Source organism: Podarcis tiliguerta (genome assembly GCF_965153285.1).
Source record: "Podarcis tiliguerta genome assembly, chromosome: 9".
NCBI lineage: Eukaryota > Metazoa > Chordata > Lepidosauria > Squamata > Lacertidae > Podarcis > Podarcis tiliguerta.
In genome coordinates this window covers 20,088,886-20,105,099 of record NC_139542.1, presented here as the reverse complement: position 1 = coordinate 20,105,099, position 16,214 = coordinate 20,088,886, and the positions used below count along the sequence as shown (strand labels likewise).

Sequence of the window (16,214 nt, the reverse complement as noted above, 5' to 3'; positions counted from 1 at the left end):
TCCTGGTCATTGGCTGTACTGGCTGGGGCTGATGTGAGTTGGAGTCTAACAACATTTAGAGGGCACATGGTTGGGGAAGGATGTGCTAGTGTGCATATATCCTCAGCAGGCCAGAGATTTATTAACAACAAAGAGAAGGGAATATATATGCTGTGCCATCACTGCCTTCAATGTCTGTGCCAGCAGAGAGTCTCTCCAGAGTGAAAGAAAAATCCATGCATGCGTTTCTACTTGCCCTCTGAAACCTCACAGAATTATGGATTGTGGCCTTTTACTGCAAATATTGCATGTACATTCTACTGCTTTCCAAAGGGGTTTATACGTTCATAACTGTGTGCAAAGGACACAGGCTTCTCCAACGACAGCTGCAGCCCAAGTAAATGAAAAACGCATTTCTCATTTATACTTCCCAAATTGCCTCATAAAGCTAGTGACTAAATACATCTCAGTATTTCGGGTAACGGAATGCTTCTGTCAACACAACCAAATAAATCTGAAGACCAGATTAAATCAATAATCATAATCATAATAAGGCAAGGTTACTCCATTCATCACAAAAAGCCCCCTTGGAAGCCCGCAATTACAAATTATGTACACTAGATTTTCAGTTTCATGAAGAGTAATAATAAGTATATGGATGTAATGTCATAGGCAGTCTCGCCTTCCCCTCACTAATGCATTTTTTTGCTTTTAAATTGTAAGGTTAGCAGGAAAAGACAGAGTAAGTACTTATGGACACTTAACACGCTAAAAGTGTTATGCAAACAAGTCACAATATAGGTTACAAAAAGCTTGATAAAACAAAGTGGCTTAACAAAGAACAAGGACGAAGCATTTCAGAAGAGTCCATTGCCACTATGGTATAATCTTCATAGATAAAAAAAAAAAATATTGTGTGTAGATATTTGCAAACAAAAATATGTTTGAAGATTATCCATTAGGAGACACCATTAGTTTACAAAACAAAAACAAAAGCTTCCACAATTTAACAAGTGAAATATGTTTGCTTTGCAACGGAAGGAAACGATGCAAAAATCAGTTGTAGTCATACTGTGCTCAGATTCCTCCAAGGATGCCCCTGAGCAAAATAACGAGAGCCTATAGCCTCACTGACTGACTCCTGGATTTTAAAAAGCAAAAGCGGTCGTATATGTGATAGTCTTAAACCTTTGTGCAAACATAATATCTGCAAACTGCTCCCCTCCCACCTTCTGAACCAGATCGGACTATATCTTGTTCCGGACATTCAAATGATTATAATTTGATTTTTAATTATTAAAGGCACGGATTCAGTAACCTCCTGCAGCAAAAAGGCACATAACACAACAATGGACAGCCCATGATGCTGGGGCATAAAGGAGCAAGCCTGTGTGTTATCACTGCATCTCCAAACCTTTCTCCTGTTGCAGGCTTGTGTTGACAACCACTGACAAAAAGGTAACTCAAGCTTTTGAACGAATGGCTGGATGTATGCAGATGTCCCATTGCTAAAACCCTGCCTAGATTCCGTTCACATCAGCCAAGACAGAGTGTGTCTCCGTTCCGACACTCACCTAACGCAAAGCTAACAGAAACACATAGGAATACCCAGGCTATTCACCCTCTATATTTTCTAAGCTGACTGGCAGATCTACATAGCCTTGGACAGCCTTGTCTTTCCTATTACCTGCTATCTGTTCCTTTCAACTGGAGATGCCAGGGATTGACTCTGGGGCCTTCTGGGTGCAATGTGGAAATGCTACTACCACTGAGTGGTGATTCAAGGGTCAAGGAGTGGAGGCGTGATCTCTCCTCAATAATCAAAGCAGGGGTGGTAAGCTTTGTCCTTCAAGATGGTGCTGGATTAAATTCTCATCGTCCCCAAATATTGGCCATGCTGACTGGGGCTGACGGGAGTTGGAAGTTCAACATCATCTAGATCAGCGGTTCTCAACCTGTGGGTCCCCAGATGTTGTTGGACTACAACTCCCATCAGCCCTAGCTAGCAAGGCCAGAGCTCAGGGATGATGGGAGTTGTAGTCCAACAACATCTGGGGACCCACAGGTTGAGAACCGCTAATCTAGAGGGCCACTGGGTAGCCACCATAAGGTATGATCTGGGTCCTTCATCCAATTGCCAAAATGACACCACTTTTTCCTCTCCAAAAAGGATAATATTGCATGATTCACCCATCTGAGTGGCAGGAGGGCCCTCTTGTTCCACCACCACCACAGGAAGAGGATTTTGTGCGCAAGTAGGAGTCTGAACAGAGGCAAGCAAGCTTGGAAAAATGGGAAGAAAATGCAAATTGCCAGCATTAATGTAGCAGTCAGTATTCTCCTCTGAGCTAATTTATTGAAATTTAGTATATTTTTAAGCCAAGAGCTCTTTCTTACAAAGCTTATTAAGAAACCATTACAATCAGAGAATGTTGCTTGAGGATGAGTGTTGAAGCTGGTCCTGTAACATGGTGTACCAACTAAAGGTTACAATCCTGTTCCTCTAAAATTAGCTGAATTTTTATTCTGATAGCAGAAGGATAGCACTGCAAAGAGTAGAGGCTAAAAATAAAGTTTAACTGCTGATTGGTAGAATGTCATATGTTTAAATGAATGTCTTTGATTACCTAAGGCGTCTTTTTTATTTTATTTTTGGGAAAATATTCCTTATTCTGTTTTTCAGGCACTGTACTTTTTATGTATTCCACCCTCTCTCTGCAAATATTAGATGGCTAAATCTCCAAGATTTCATATTCATATTGGTTTAAGGACATGCACCTTTTACTTAATAAGTCAGTTTGTAATTTCAGTTTTTACAGACAATGGAAAATTATAATCGAAAATCGCTGGAGCATTTGAGTTCAGCTTCTGAAGCTGCAGAAAACAAACTGTACAATTTACCACTAACTGGCTGTATTTATGTGTAAGCCTTCCAAAGACTACAAGATGCTAGAAAGCCCCCACTGTTACAAAGCTGCTTACATTTATTTATCAGCAAGTCCATGAAAGTGCCCCATGCATACAGGAATGGGTAAATAATAATTCATTCTCCTTTAATGCCATTCTAAGTTGTTCAGAATCTCGAGGCTCCTCCAGACATTAGTTTGGCTGTTGCTTGGTAATGGCAGACATTTGAGATTCCATGGAGGTCCATCAGCTGTGTCTTCTTCTAGTGAGTGCACAGGAAGAAGCCACAATGCAGCTAGCAAACACATTACCACAGATCATGTCAGAAGGAGCATGTGGATTATTTAGGAAACTTGGAAAAACAGAAGAGTCAACTGGCTCGACACAAGAATTAGGACACAGCATTGTGTTTTCCACTTTTAAATTCCATTTGCTTCCTCATGTGCTCTTGGAATAGGAGTAGCCAATATACTATCCTTCAGATGTTACTGGATTCCCTATCCCATTAACTCCAGCCAAGATGGCTAATGACCAGGGTTGATGGGAGCTAGAGTCAAACAACATCTGGACACTGGGCATTTGGTGCATTATGATTTACTGATAGATACTGGGATGATCTGCCATACATTGGCAAGAGTGACTGACCCCCAGTTGTTTAACAGGAGCAAAAACAAAGCTATTTATTCAATCTGATACTGAAATCAAATTCCTACTCAGAATCTGCCTAGAGGCACTCTGTTCTTTAACTCTAATGGTGTGTCTTTTGCAACTGGCGCTGGTTGGTAAATCGCTGAGCGAAAGATAGAAGTGGATCTTGCAAGCCTGAAATCTGCCCAGAGGCTCCCAGCAAGAGAAGGAAGGAGCTGAAGACTCAGAAGAAACACAGAAAAAAGGACAGAAAAGCACAACGCATGGCAAATAATGTGGATAGAAAGTTCATGCTGCTTCAAGAGATGTTAAGAAGCGATCATGGAATGTATACATTTGAAAATGGTTTGGAAACCCAAATCCCCCACATTCATAGTCAAACATGACCCCAGAAATTTGATTTTCTCAACCCAACTCTGGTTTCAATCTACTGAAAGGCTGTTGTTGCAGAACGTTCAGTCTGAAGTTTGGGCAACCAGACAAGTGGAACAATGTTTTAAGACACATTAACAGTTATATGACGAAACAAGCAATCTCATCCACTATGGTTTGTAAACCAACCCAACAAAGCCTGCGGCTCATTAACACTGCAGGGAGACACAATGTATTTGACGCAGATATAAATTCAGATGCTAAGTAAGGCAACCTTGTATACTGCTTTAGTCAAGAGTTCATCAATTTAAGTGGTGAGTTTGAAGCTTATATTTTTAAGAGGAAGTGTGCTGACAGCCCAAGACTGGATGGCGTGAAGTCAACTCTCTTGTGCAATATTTCATTCTATGCTTATTTAAGACCTCTTTAGAATACCCAAAGAGAGCTGGTTTCCAAGAATTTTTTAGCTCATGCCTATGAAATGTATATATTTACCCATTACGTAACTGTAACCTACCGCTATACCTTTTGGAAATGCAACTTTCAAGCAATATGCAAATAAACACACAAGCCACTGTAGACACAAGCATTAGCAAAGGAGAAATGCGTGGCTTGAATATTGATCCGCTTTCCATTTTTGTCTACATAAGATTTTCAAGTGGAGAAAAAGAAATGCAAAGCAGCAGAACATTAATCAACGAAAGCAATATATTCCAGTCACATACTTTCAGAGCGCTTGCAAGATTAAGACAAGCTCAGTGGTTTTACATTGCACTATTAAGAATTTTTCTTCAAAGGTAATGGAGGAAAAGTCAAATCTGGCAGATTGAATTTTAACACAAAATGAAATGAGAAAGTATAATGTAAAGAAAAATGATTTTTAGATACAAACAGTGTGTGTGTGTGTGTGTGTGTGTGTGTGTGTGTGTGTGTGTACACAGGAAATAAGATAACAGTTCTACATACCTCTTGTGTTTCTATTTTTATATCTCAAATCAATGAATTAATAAATAGCATGTGGTGCAGTGGTCTGAGTGTTGGGTTAGGTCAGGGGTAGCCAGGGAGTGGCTCAGCTAACATGGCTAATGGCCAGGTACGGTGGGAGTTTAGTCCAACAACATACAGAGGACACCAAATTGGCTACGCATAGGCGAGGTTCAAAGACTGTAGCTTGTACAAGGCACAGAGTGAGCTTCTGAAATCCCCAGAGCCAAACCTGTCTTCTAGTTTTGTTGTTAAGCTCTGAACTACCTGGATGAAGGACGAGATAAATACACTAAACAAAATGTTGAAGTGTGGACCAATCTCCTTCAGCATTTCAGAAAGCCAGCCACACCTCCTTCCAGTCACTCAATTTAATTTGCCCTCCCCAACAGACACTCAACATTTTGGGACTGCTGAGCATGCTCAGTCCTCATTGGGCCTTGTTTTTGCTGCCATGTTAGGTTTCATTTTCTAAAGGACTGGTTGCTAAAATTTTACCCTCCAAATGTTGTTGGACTAAAACTATCACCCCTGACTTTTGGCCATGTTGGCTGGGGCTTCTAGGAGATAGAGTCCAACCATGTCCAAAGGGTCCTAGGTTAGCCACTTTGTACTTCTGTAAACCTTGGAGTCCCCCCAAGAATGATAATAAATCCCTGTTGCTCACCAGTGGCGCCATTTTGCCTAACATTCTGTCAACACTCACCACCTGAGTTTGTTATCAGAAGGAGTGGAAATTCTAGGCTATGATTTGATCTTACAAATTCTCACTTACACCCATAGTTATGACTCAGCAAAACAAATGGCATATGGACCAACAACCACAAGACTTCCTTCATCAGTAAATATATTATTGGGATGGAACAAGCATCGCACCAACGTGACAGGCATACAGACCCAGTCTGGGAACGCTTAAGGATTTGGGTGGCAGAGGACTCATCGTGTTTGAACCATCCTTTGCTGGCAATGCTATCATTCCGTAAAGTGGAATTTGTATCTTACAAGATCCCCTTTACAGAAAAATACATTTGTATCTACACATACCTTGCAAGATGGGAGGAAAAAGGAGAAAAGTTGCATATACCCATTTGAAAAGCTGTTCATCTGACTGCTGCAGTCAACACTGCTGCAGTCCCCACCCACCACCACTGCAATGCTTCAGAGGCAATAAATCAGGGGGTGGCCAAACTCTGGCTGCTGCACAGATTAAGTGCAGCTCATGGGAGGACTTAGAAAGTAAAATCGAAAAGCCTCTTACTTTGTTAGCAGGCTGGTGGCCACAATTAAAATTATTCATCCTCCTCGCTTGCAGGGTTAAAGTACCATGTGAAGCAGCAAGGCAAATGGCAAAACTGAATAAACAATAACACAGCACAACAGAAGAGATTTGGGCAGCAAAGGATAAACCATGGCAATGACAGCTTTTAGTAAGCGAGGAAGAAAAGCTATGAAAACAGAACTCTGGTGTGATTATCAAGCCATTGTGGGTGAGGTGGAGATGGAGAATCTGGGTGCACCCCGTGATTTGACCATATGAAGATCTGGCTCCTCAGCTCTTAAGAGTACATTCCTAACCCCATTTACCTGGGAGTAGGACCCACTGAATTTCATAGGACTTACTTCTGAGGAGACATAGTTAGGACTTGCAATGTTAAGTCTATTTACTTTGGGCACCACAGCTGTAAAGGAGGAAAGGGCAGCTTGTTAACTTGGGAAAGGTATGGAAATGAAAGGAAAAAGCAGCAGCGTTTTAGAAGGAGGATAAAAATCAGTGTGCATTTAATGTATTATTCACAGAGCTATCATCAGATCATAGGAACTGTCATTGATGCAATCCACAGCCCTGGATGCAGTTTGAATGAGACGGAGGTGCCGCGGAGCCCAGCCTTGCCTGCTTTGAGAATCACCTCCTCAAATGCTGGCCCTTTCTGGCAGTAGTCGGTGAAAATGCACAGAACAGGGCATTTTGGGTCAGGGGCTGGACCAACACAGTATCCACCGGTTCCTAATTTAGCCCAGCTGCTGTCACATGACAGCAATGGGCCCAATAAACGTCTCTTCACAGCACCAGCTTGGGAGCTGCCAGAGTAGAGGGTCTTTTTTTCCTCTTCTACACACAACCCAGTCACCTTTCGCTGTGGCCAGTGAGAGTAGCAGAACTGTGGCTGTGGCTATACTGCTCCACTGTGTTCCCCACTGCCAGCTAGGGGTTTAAGAGCAAAAGAAGAGTTTCCTGGATAGGGCCAATGGCTCATCGAGTCCAGAATCCTTTTCTCACAGTGGCCACCCAAATGCCCGTGGGAAAACCTCAAGCCGGACCTGAGTACAACAACACCCTCCTCTTCTGTGGCTTCCAGAAAATGGCATTCAGAACCATTAATGCCTCTGACAGCAGAGGCCAAACCAGTAACCACTGATAGCCTTAACTTCCATGGCTTTGCCCTTTCTTTTTTTTAAGGAATCCAAGTTGGTGGCCTCCTGTGGGAAAGAGCTCCATAGTTTAACTATGTGTTGGGTTTGGATTATATCCTAATTCTCATGGCTTTTTCCCCCAGCTGGGACTCACTCAATCTGTTAAAATCTTCATACATTTGTAAATGATTTTTTTTCCCTGAAAGAGGGGAACCTTTTCTTTCTTTGGCTTTAAATTATGCACCTATGTGTTACTTCAGGCAGCACTGTAGAATAATTATTTTCTCTTGTGAGTGTGAAGAGCAGAGGTTTGTCTCATTGATTGGTTGAATTTATATACCGCCCTATACCTGGAGGTCTCAGGGTGGTTAATGGAAAAGATCACACTATATAAAATAAAAATAAAAACAATAATCCAGTAACACCCCCCCAAAAGAGCCACATTTTAAAAGGGTATAGGATATTGATTAGATAAACCAAAGGCCTGATTAAAAAGGAATGTTTTTTGCCTGGCGCCTAAAGGTGTACAGTATAATGAAGGCGACAGGCAAACATCCCTGGGGAGAGAATTCCACAGACAGGGAGCCACTACAGAGAAGGCCCATTCTCGTGTTGCCACCCTCCTGACCTCTCGAGAAGGAGGCATCTTCTGGGATGGGTCCTGCTATCCAGAGTTTTTGCAGGTAATTGTATCAAAAATCCTTTAAACCTTTTTTTAAAAAAACATTTTAATCTACAACTTTTTAATCTATCATGGGATGCCAGTGTGCCTTTAAATACTGTTCCAAGTAGGAAGAGGTTAAGATAGCTGGAATTAGACCAGCTGGGGTCAGAGTGACCCAAAAGGCATGGCAATTATATAAATTGCAATCAGTTCCTCTAATAGCGAACCACACAGATGAGTGCCTATGTGGCTGCAGCCTGGAGCCACAGAGAAATGAGATGGAATTATTTGCTTGACGGAATCATTGTGGGTTGCGGGGGCAAAATTTTTTTAACCTCAAATGCAGCCCAATGGAAAAGAAAATGGAAACATAAGAAGACCATGCTGGACCAAGTCAATGGGAAACCTTCTCCCTTCCAGCAACTGCCATTCAGAAGCACACTGCCTTCAACCATCTGGTTTTATTGATTATACCGACAGGAAAGAGCATAGAAGGTCTCCACCGTTAGCTTGTGAAAGATTATGGTCCTTGTGATTTCGGACTTCTTCCATTCCCCAACATTTCTGTTTTGCTACTTGGTGGTTACATGTTTTTGAAGTACACAAGAGTTAATACAGAAAATTTCAGGATCCTCTCATAAAACCGATATTGACTGTGAGGTAACGCCCCCAAAGATAAAGCTTCATATGGTCTATTTTCAAAATTTCATCCCTGAGGTGGGAGGAAGTCTCCTGGATTTGTACTCCAGCCGTAAAAGGGGGGAAAACATTACTTTTCTTCCCACCAGAGAGATGAACCAATGAAAATGGACCACATGAAGCTTTCTAATTCGGGACGCAAATATTCGAATGTGTCTTGCCACAGACACATTGTCAAAACAGTCCCTCCAACACAAACACACACTCCCCTTAATCATACTCCTTGAAATATGTCAAGGCCCTTTTTTATGTTAAAAAAAAAAGAGGGCATCAGTAATGCAGATTTTTTTCTCCTGGATGGAATAAGTAGCTCATTTAATATTTATACATTGTTTGGACTGCTCAAAAACTGTTTACCTGGGAGCTTATATTATAATTAGTTTATTTGGAAAAGTGCTCACAGGTGATTAGGAAGAACTGCCAGTTTAATAATGAACCTCAGAGATTGGGCAGGGGGGCAATCCTCTTGGGCTGCCCAATCGCCCTCTCTGTTAGAAATAATAGCTCTCCCTCTTCCTCAGATTAATTCAAGGAAGTCGGCGGAACCACTTCAAAGACGGGAGAAGTCTATTAAGCTAAAACCATTTTGCAGACAGGAAAAAAAAGTTAATGAGAAGACTTCATAGAATGGGACACAACAGCAGCAGAGCTGGGTGCCATACATAAAATGCACTGAACAGCAAAAGAAGCATTTTTGTTATTAAGAAAAGTGATGAAAGGACTATTTATGAAGGTTCACACAATCCTTTTAGACAAAAACCAGTTGCCCACATTTTGCTGCCAGACGGGGTCTGGCTTGATTGTTACTGGCTCACTTCAGAATGTCTTCTGAAACTTCATGCACCCTAGTTGTAGCATGAAGCTCCTGGCTTGCATTAAGCCTTAAACTCCCATTATGTCAAAACTTGGAAATTCTGGCTTAATGTCAGTTAGCTAGCAAACAAACAAACATACAAACAAACAAACAAACAAAGTATGATGCAATACAAGCCAGGATCTTGATAGTGAAGCCAGTGTGCAATTGGAGGGGAGCAAGAGGGAGAGGGAAAGGGGAGGAGTTTGGCCCCAAGGCTAATTCTCAGCATCATAAACCCAATGGCCCAGTTCAGACAGTCTTACCCAGTTTCATAAACCCACGTTTATGAAGCCTTGAATGACTGCCCTAACTGGGCCGCTGGCTCCCAATGGCTCAACCCAGATGTTAATTCCTGACATTATAAACCAATGTTTCCCAAACTTGAGTCTCCAGCTGTTTTTGGACTACAATTCCCATCATCCATGGCAACTGGTCTTGCTAGTTAGGGATGATGGGAGTTGTAGTCCAAAACAGCTGGAGACCCAAGTTTGGGAAGCACTGTTAAACCATGGTTTATGAAGGCAGGCATGTGAAGCCCAAGCTGGGCCACTGAGTTCTCTATAGGAGTGTGCAACAGTTCCTTCCCCTGGGGAACAGGAAAATGTCTTCACAACACCCCACTGGCAAACAAAGAGCTCCCCTGCATATGAGGTGTTGCCCCATACATTTCAACACAGGAAACAAAGCTGCATGAGTTTTCATTTTCACAATTGCAAATTTCATTTTCACAATGCAAAATTGCTCCCTCCATTGAAATGAGGGGAGAAGCTCTCATTTGCTGCCAGAAGCCCTGTGTACCTGTACATATACTGCACATGAGGATTTGAACAGGGACAAACATATATTTACTACTATGATATTTACAATCATTTTGCTAATACAATGGGAAACACTGTTTTTACCTGTAATTAAAACAGCAACTTTTCTTGCGTACTGGTTTTAACATTATATAGATATATATTGAAAAAGAAAATCCTAGGTGTATAATGTATTTAGAGAAAAGGGTTTCTTAGGATTTTTGTTTACCATTCTCATTGCTATAGTTCATCAGCATGCCACAAAAGACAGTCATGAGCTTCTCACTGGCTGGATCTGTTTTACTGCACAGTGACCTTAAATGGTCTATTACAATCTCTGCCCCACCTGCATGGTCAACTGCGCTTCTGCCCTCATCTGTAAAAAAAAGAGTCAAGTTAAAAATAAAATTAAAAAGGCACTTAAGAGTTCCAAACATAACAATAGTCATAAAAAAGTAGATGGGTCTCGGATAATTAGCGCTTCTGTAATCACAGCATGAACTGGGCAAAGGATTTACACAAGTGCTTAAGGGATAGGCTGCTACAGGCACCTTATTTTAAGGGCAATTTCTTGCAAGACATAAACCTGGGGAGAATCCCAAGGCCCGTCCTCTCCAGCAGGTCCACTCAACCCTTCCCTCACGCCACCAGCTCTTGCGTTTTCTCTCCACGCAAGTGTGCTGAAGGACAGGGAAATAATTCCTTCATTGGGAAGGCAGAAGATAAAGAGCAGCAATGCAGTACATTTTCACTTGGAAGTAAATGCCACTGAACTCAATGAAACTTGCTTCTGAGTAGACACAGGATTGCATTGGTGTTTCCTCAGAGCCAAACAGAGATAGATGCTGCTTCATAGCAAAAGTTGGTATGGAAACTATGCTTGAGGACCATAAATCAGGTAGACATGGCCATCTTTTTAAAAAGTTAGTCAATTAGTGGGTAATGGAAATCCACAAAAAGCAGCCTTTCCCTTCTGTCCACAGGAGACAAAAGTATTCTGTTCCATGAATGGAATTCCACTCATTCATCTCTGGATCCAACCTGATAAAACTAAATTTGGGGAGAGGAAATTGTTAGAGAGAGTTTGACTGCAAGCTCCAGGTTCAGACCAGTAGTGTCTATCTCTCTTTGAAGGGAAAAAAGCAAACTGTAAATTGAGAATGCCACATGATGCTAATTACAGGCTATCTGCCCTCCCTTTCTGATCCCAAAGTCCCAGAGTATTCCACAAAACATGTTCAGTGATCCCCAGTCAAAACAAGTTCAGAATGTGCTTATTCTTTGCTTGACTGTTACCCTGTCAACTTTAGCAGCCAAGTGAACTCCCACGCAAAACATGTTTCTCTAGCAGCTCGCAAGGTGGTGGTGGTTGTTAAAAAAAAAAGTGCAATAGGTTTTTTTTAGAAAGCAAACAACAATATGTACTGCTCGCTTGTAAACACAACAAATTGCTTTCGCAGCTTCAGTTTGCATCACTACAGTTCCCAATAAAATTCGTCTTGGGAATATTTAAATGTGCATGTTGTTCTTAAGGTTTGTGGTTAAACTCAAGTGAAGAGTAATACCATACAGAGATGAGAAAGGTATACACTTAATATTGGAAATATGGGGGGGGGGCACTTGAGGGGCGAGACAGCAGCAAGGTCAACATGACACAAATGTAGCAGCAGAGCCAATTCTGCTGGTGCACTGCAAAGGTCTCATTGCCCTTCCACCGCTGCATAGTATATAATGGAGTATCAGTTTTACATTCATTTGTTGGGAACCGAGTCTATTCATAACTGAATGTTTCAGCTAATAGCCATTTAGTTTTCCAGCCTCCTGAACTCTTCTCCCCATCTCATCTTCTCACAGGTCTGACTACTTAAGACATACACCAAAATGGTTGCTATTTATTAACAATTCCATATACTCTCAGGAACAGTCAAAGATTTCTAACTCCACTCTCTCAGCTCCACTGTTTGTAGAAGGACTTGACAGAATCAAAGAAAACCCTTTCTACAACCATATTCTGCCTGAGATGGCCAAAGAGATCATTTAACTCTGAAAAGACAAGGGTGAGGTTTAAATAAAGTTTTTCAAAATGTATATACTTCAGGGATATATAAAATAACACAGTTTCCTTTATACACAATAAACTTCTAATTCCTTTAAAAAGCGGACACTGGTTTAGTTTTTGATGTCTCATCTCTTCAGTCTTACTGAACTACTGGACCAAATCTTTCAAAATTCTGTTATTCTTGCTCCTTTCAATTTTTGTTAAGGAACAGGTTATGCTGTTTTTTTAAAAATCTGTTAATGTGCTAAATGTTATGCAATGCATTTCTCAGGAGTGAACCAATTAGCTAAACAAACATTTGTGAAACCAATAAATATGAGAATATTTCCCCACCACCCCCAGAGATGAAATTAAAAACAAAGCGAGGCTCATCGTTCCATTATTTTTACTGAGCAATTTGGATTTTTTTGCATCACTGTGGTGGATCACTTTTAAATTATATTTCTCAGCAGGATACATTTAATAGGACTGGAGAGCAGCAGAAGGAACAAAAATGGTACTTTAAAAGTATAGTTTTCTCCATAATATTCCATATACCTCAAGAATATTTTACTCTTCAAAAGTCTCCCAAAGGAGCTCTTTAGAAGAATTTTAATTCCCCAGAAAAATATTTCCAGTCCTAAAGGAGAGTGCCCTGAAAACCTTTACTTGATTATGATTTAGTTATTCTTTTCCAGTTCTACACATTAATGGTGAATTATCAGGGTTGTTTCCTCAGCTTTAATTCTAAGTCAATGCTTACTTTTGCAAGTTTCTAGCATATATCTAAAATCAGGAGATGGGGGAAAAATTCACATGCTTGCAAACCGAGGGTGTCTCCAGAGTTTCAGATTTGGGGCATGTCAATAAAACCTTTTCATGCTGCAAGACTAGACGTGGGAGTGGCTTTTCAAAGCAATGAAACCGTAAAATCTTGTTAAGATGAGGTTCTCAGATATCAATGCCCAGTAACACAAACTGAAAATCAAACACGATGAGCCCGCAGTGCAAATATAACCATAGTATCAAAAGGACAAGAAACCTCAGGCGTTGAGGTCAAATGCACCCCCCCAACCTCTTTGTCTGGCTCTTTGGACTCTCCCACAGCCAGCCCCTCTCCTCAGCTGCCCCATGTCTCCAAAGGCCACAGTGTGGTGGCACTGCAGAACACCCTCCTTCTTGCCTGCCTGGAATGTGTCTTCGAATTCTGATAATGATTCTTGCTTGTCTGGATGGAGGGGTGAATGTAGAAACTATCCTGTACAAAGGTGAAATGTACATTTCTTCATGCCATGACTGGCCTGAAGAAGGAAGAAGAAGAAGAAGAAGAAGAAGAAGAAGAAGAAGAAGAAGAAGAAAAGAAGAGGAAGAAGAAGAAGAAGAAGAAGAAGAAGAAGAAGAAGAAGAAGAAAGCATTTTGTTCCCTCTCCTCAGGAAAAAGAGAGAAAGAGGCAAAATTTGTTCCCATGTTTCCGCCAATGTGTTATGTTTTGGGCATTTCCAAAAGTCAGAAATATCCCAGGATTCTAAAGAACTGGTGTCCACAGTTTTTTATCCTGCTTCCTGTTTGCTCTGTTCATAGCAACCAAGATACATCTGAGACAGGCACAGTCCAGAAGTTATTCTGTGTAAATAGTGGGTGGGTGTTAAGCCCCTAACCCCAATGCAAAGTGTTAGGCTAAAGCCGATGCACTCGTTAAAAATTCACTGTATAGTTAACTTGCAGTGCAATGCATACATGTCTACTCAAAGCCTCCTTGTGTTTAATAGGGCTACTCCCAGGTAAATAAATAAATATTTTTTTATTTATACCCCACCCTTCCCAGTTCACAAAACTGGGCTCAGGGCGGCTAACAACAAATTTAAAACACTTAACTGTAATACAACATAGAAGCAGCATAAAATACAGTATAAAAACATGAATAACAATAAAATTCAAAGTTCAAAAATCAATTTGGGGGAAATCCATCCAATAAGTATTAGATAGTCACCAGGGCTAGCTGACTGAATTAGTCCTACTTGGGCCAGCAAGGAGACCAGGGGAGAATTAGCTGTGGGGTCTCAGAGTGGGTAATCTTCATAAAAGGGATGGGGGAGGGAAGAGAAGGAAAATAAAAGATCAGGCTGAATTCAAATTAAAGGCCAGGCAGAATAGCTCTGTCTTACAGGCCAGACAGAAGGAGGTTAAATCCTGAAGGGCCCTAGTCTCATGGGACAGAGCATTCCACCAGGTCGGAGCCATCACTGAAAAGGCCCTGGTGGAGGATAGTTTGACTTCCTTTTGGCCTGGGACCTCTAAACTATGGTTATTCGTGGACCTTAAGGTCCTCTGCGGGGCATACCAGGAGAGGCGGTCCCGTAAATACGAGGGCCCTAAGCCACAAAGGGCTTTAAAGGTCAAAACCAGCACCTTGAACCCGACCTATACTCCACTGGGAGCCAGTGCAACTGGTAAAGCACTAGGTGAATATGCTCCCATGGCAGGCACTCCGTGAGGAGCCTCGCTGCAGCATTCTGCACCCGCTGGAGTTTGTGGGACAGTTTCAAGGGCAGCCCCACGTAGAGCAAATTACAGTAGTCAAGCCTGGAGGTGACAGTCGCATGGATCACTGTGGCCAGATCAGGGCGGGAAAGGTAAGGGACCAACTGCTTAACTGCTTGATGTAAAACAAACTGGGTATAGGATTACAGTAAGCAGGCTAGATGAAAAGCAACCGAAGCCTTGAAGCTGTGCCTAATTACAATGTGGTGTGATAACTTTTCTCTCCATTATGGTAATGCATGCAAATGCATAATAATGAATTGCTGAGGCCACTGTTGCCCTGCTTCCATTCACCGGGGTGGGGGGGTGGGGTGGGGAAATCAGTCATGCTTTTATCCAAAGATAATCAAACTGCTAATTATAATCTTACTTGTCTACCATATATTGTGATAGGGCTAAGTAATTTTAACTACAGCTTTATAAATAAAAGTTTCAAGAAGGAGAATGTACAAATCAAAATTAATTTGCAAGAGAGAGAATAATCTGCTTCATCCACAGGCACTAGGTAACAAGCTCTATATGCATCGAGCGCATAGCCCATTAATGTATGCACTGACACATTTTGTATCTGCTGTCCTCTTTAAATAGTCTTCAAGGGTGGTCTTTGTAGAACATGCCATCTACATGTACATTCAATTAAAAATATCACACTCTTCTCAACGAGGCCAGGGAGAAAAAAGCACAGAGTGCCATCACTGTAATGTGATACTGTTCAGTATACATTCCCCAATGACCAGGAGAGGCTCAAATTAATTATCAATACACAACTTCCATGATCTTTTTAGAGTTTAATGTGGAAGGTGAAGTGAAAGGGAGGGGGGGGCCAGAGTCTGTGGGTGCAAATTACCCATAAATCCTGGAATTAGTAAAAGTCAGAATTAATGAAGGTTTTGTTAATCCATGGTTTCCCAAGTAAAATCAAGTTCACCCTGGGTTGTCAGCAGAGGGCACAGACTTCAAGTTATGCATTTGCACTCAAAATGTACTTTTACACTGCCTCACATTGAGTTTGACTACGCAGCCTGCTTGAACTTGGGAACTTCGGTAAAACCTAGTCTTTGCCACTGATCCATAAAGTGTCCCTTTATTTCCAGACACTTAAAGGTAAAGGTAAAAGCACTCCTACTTTTAAGGCTGGCTTGCAAAAGAGAGAACAAAACAAAAACAACCCAAACATAAGGAAATAGAAAGTGCTGTGGTACCTTAGAGACCCTGATGAAGTCAGCGACTGAACAATTAGTCTCTGGGGTTCCACAATACTTATCAGGAAAGATGAAGAGTTATTTTGTGCAAAGAAAATGAGGGGGGGGGGAGGA

At 41.5% G+C, this 16,214-nt stretch overlaps 1 protein-coding gene across 9 annotated transcripts in view; it reads right to left on the bottom strand.

Moving 5' to 3' along the window:
• The window catches only part of RAP1GDS1 (Rap1 GTPase-GDP dissociation stimulator 1), a 91,651-nt gene that overhangs the window by 19,197 nt on the left and 56,240 nt on the right, over nucleotides 1-16,214 (bottom strand). For 6 of the 9 annotated variants that reach the window (XM_083398417.1, XM_083398419.1, XM_083398416.1 and 3 more), the window contains exon 5: nucleotides 10,548-10,694. The exons of the other annotated variants lie outside the window; for them this stretch is intronic. In XM_083398417.1, coding sequence (XP_083254543.1) covers nucleotides 10,548-10,694 — 147 coding nt within the window. The remainder of the gene's footprint in view (nucleotides 1-10,547; nucleotides 10,695-16,214) is intronic. 9 annotated transcript variants of the gene reach the window in all.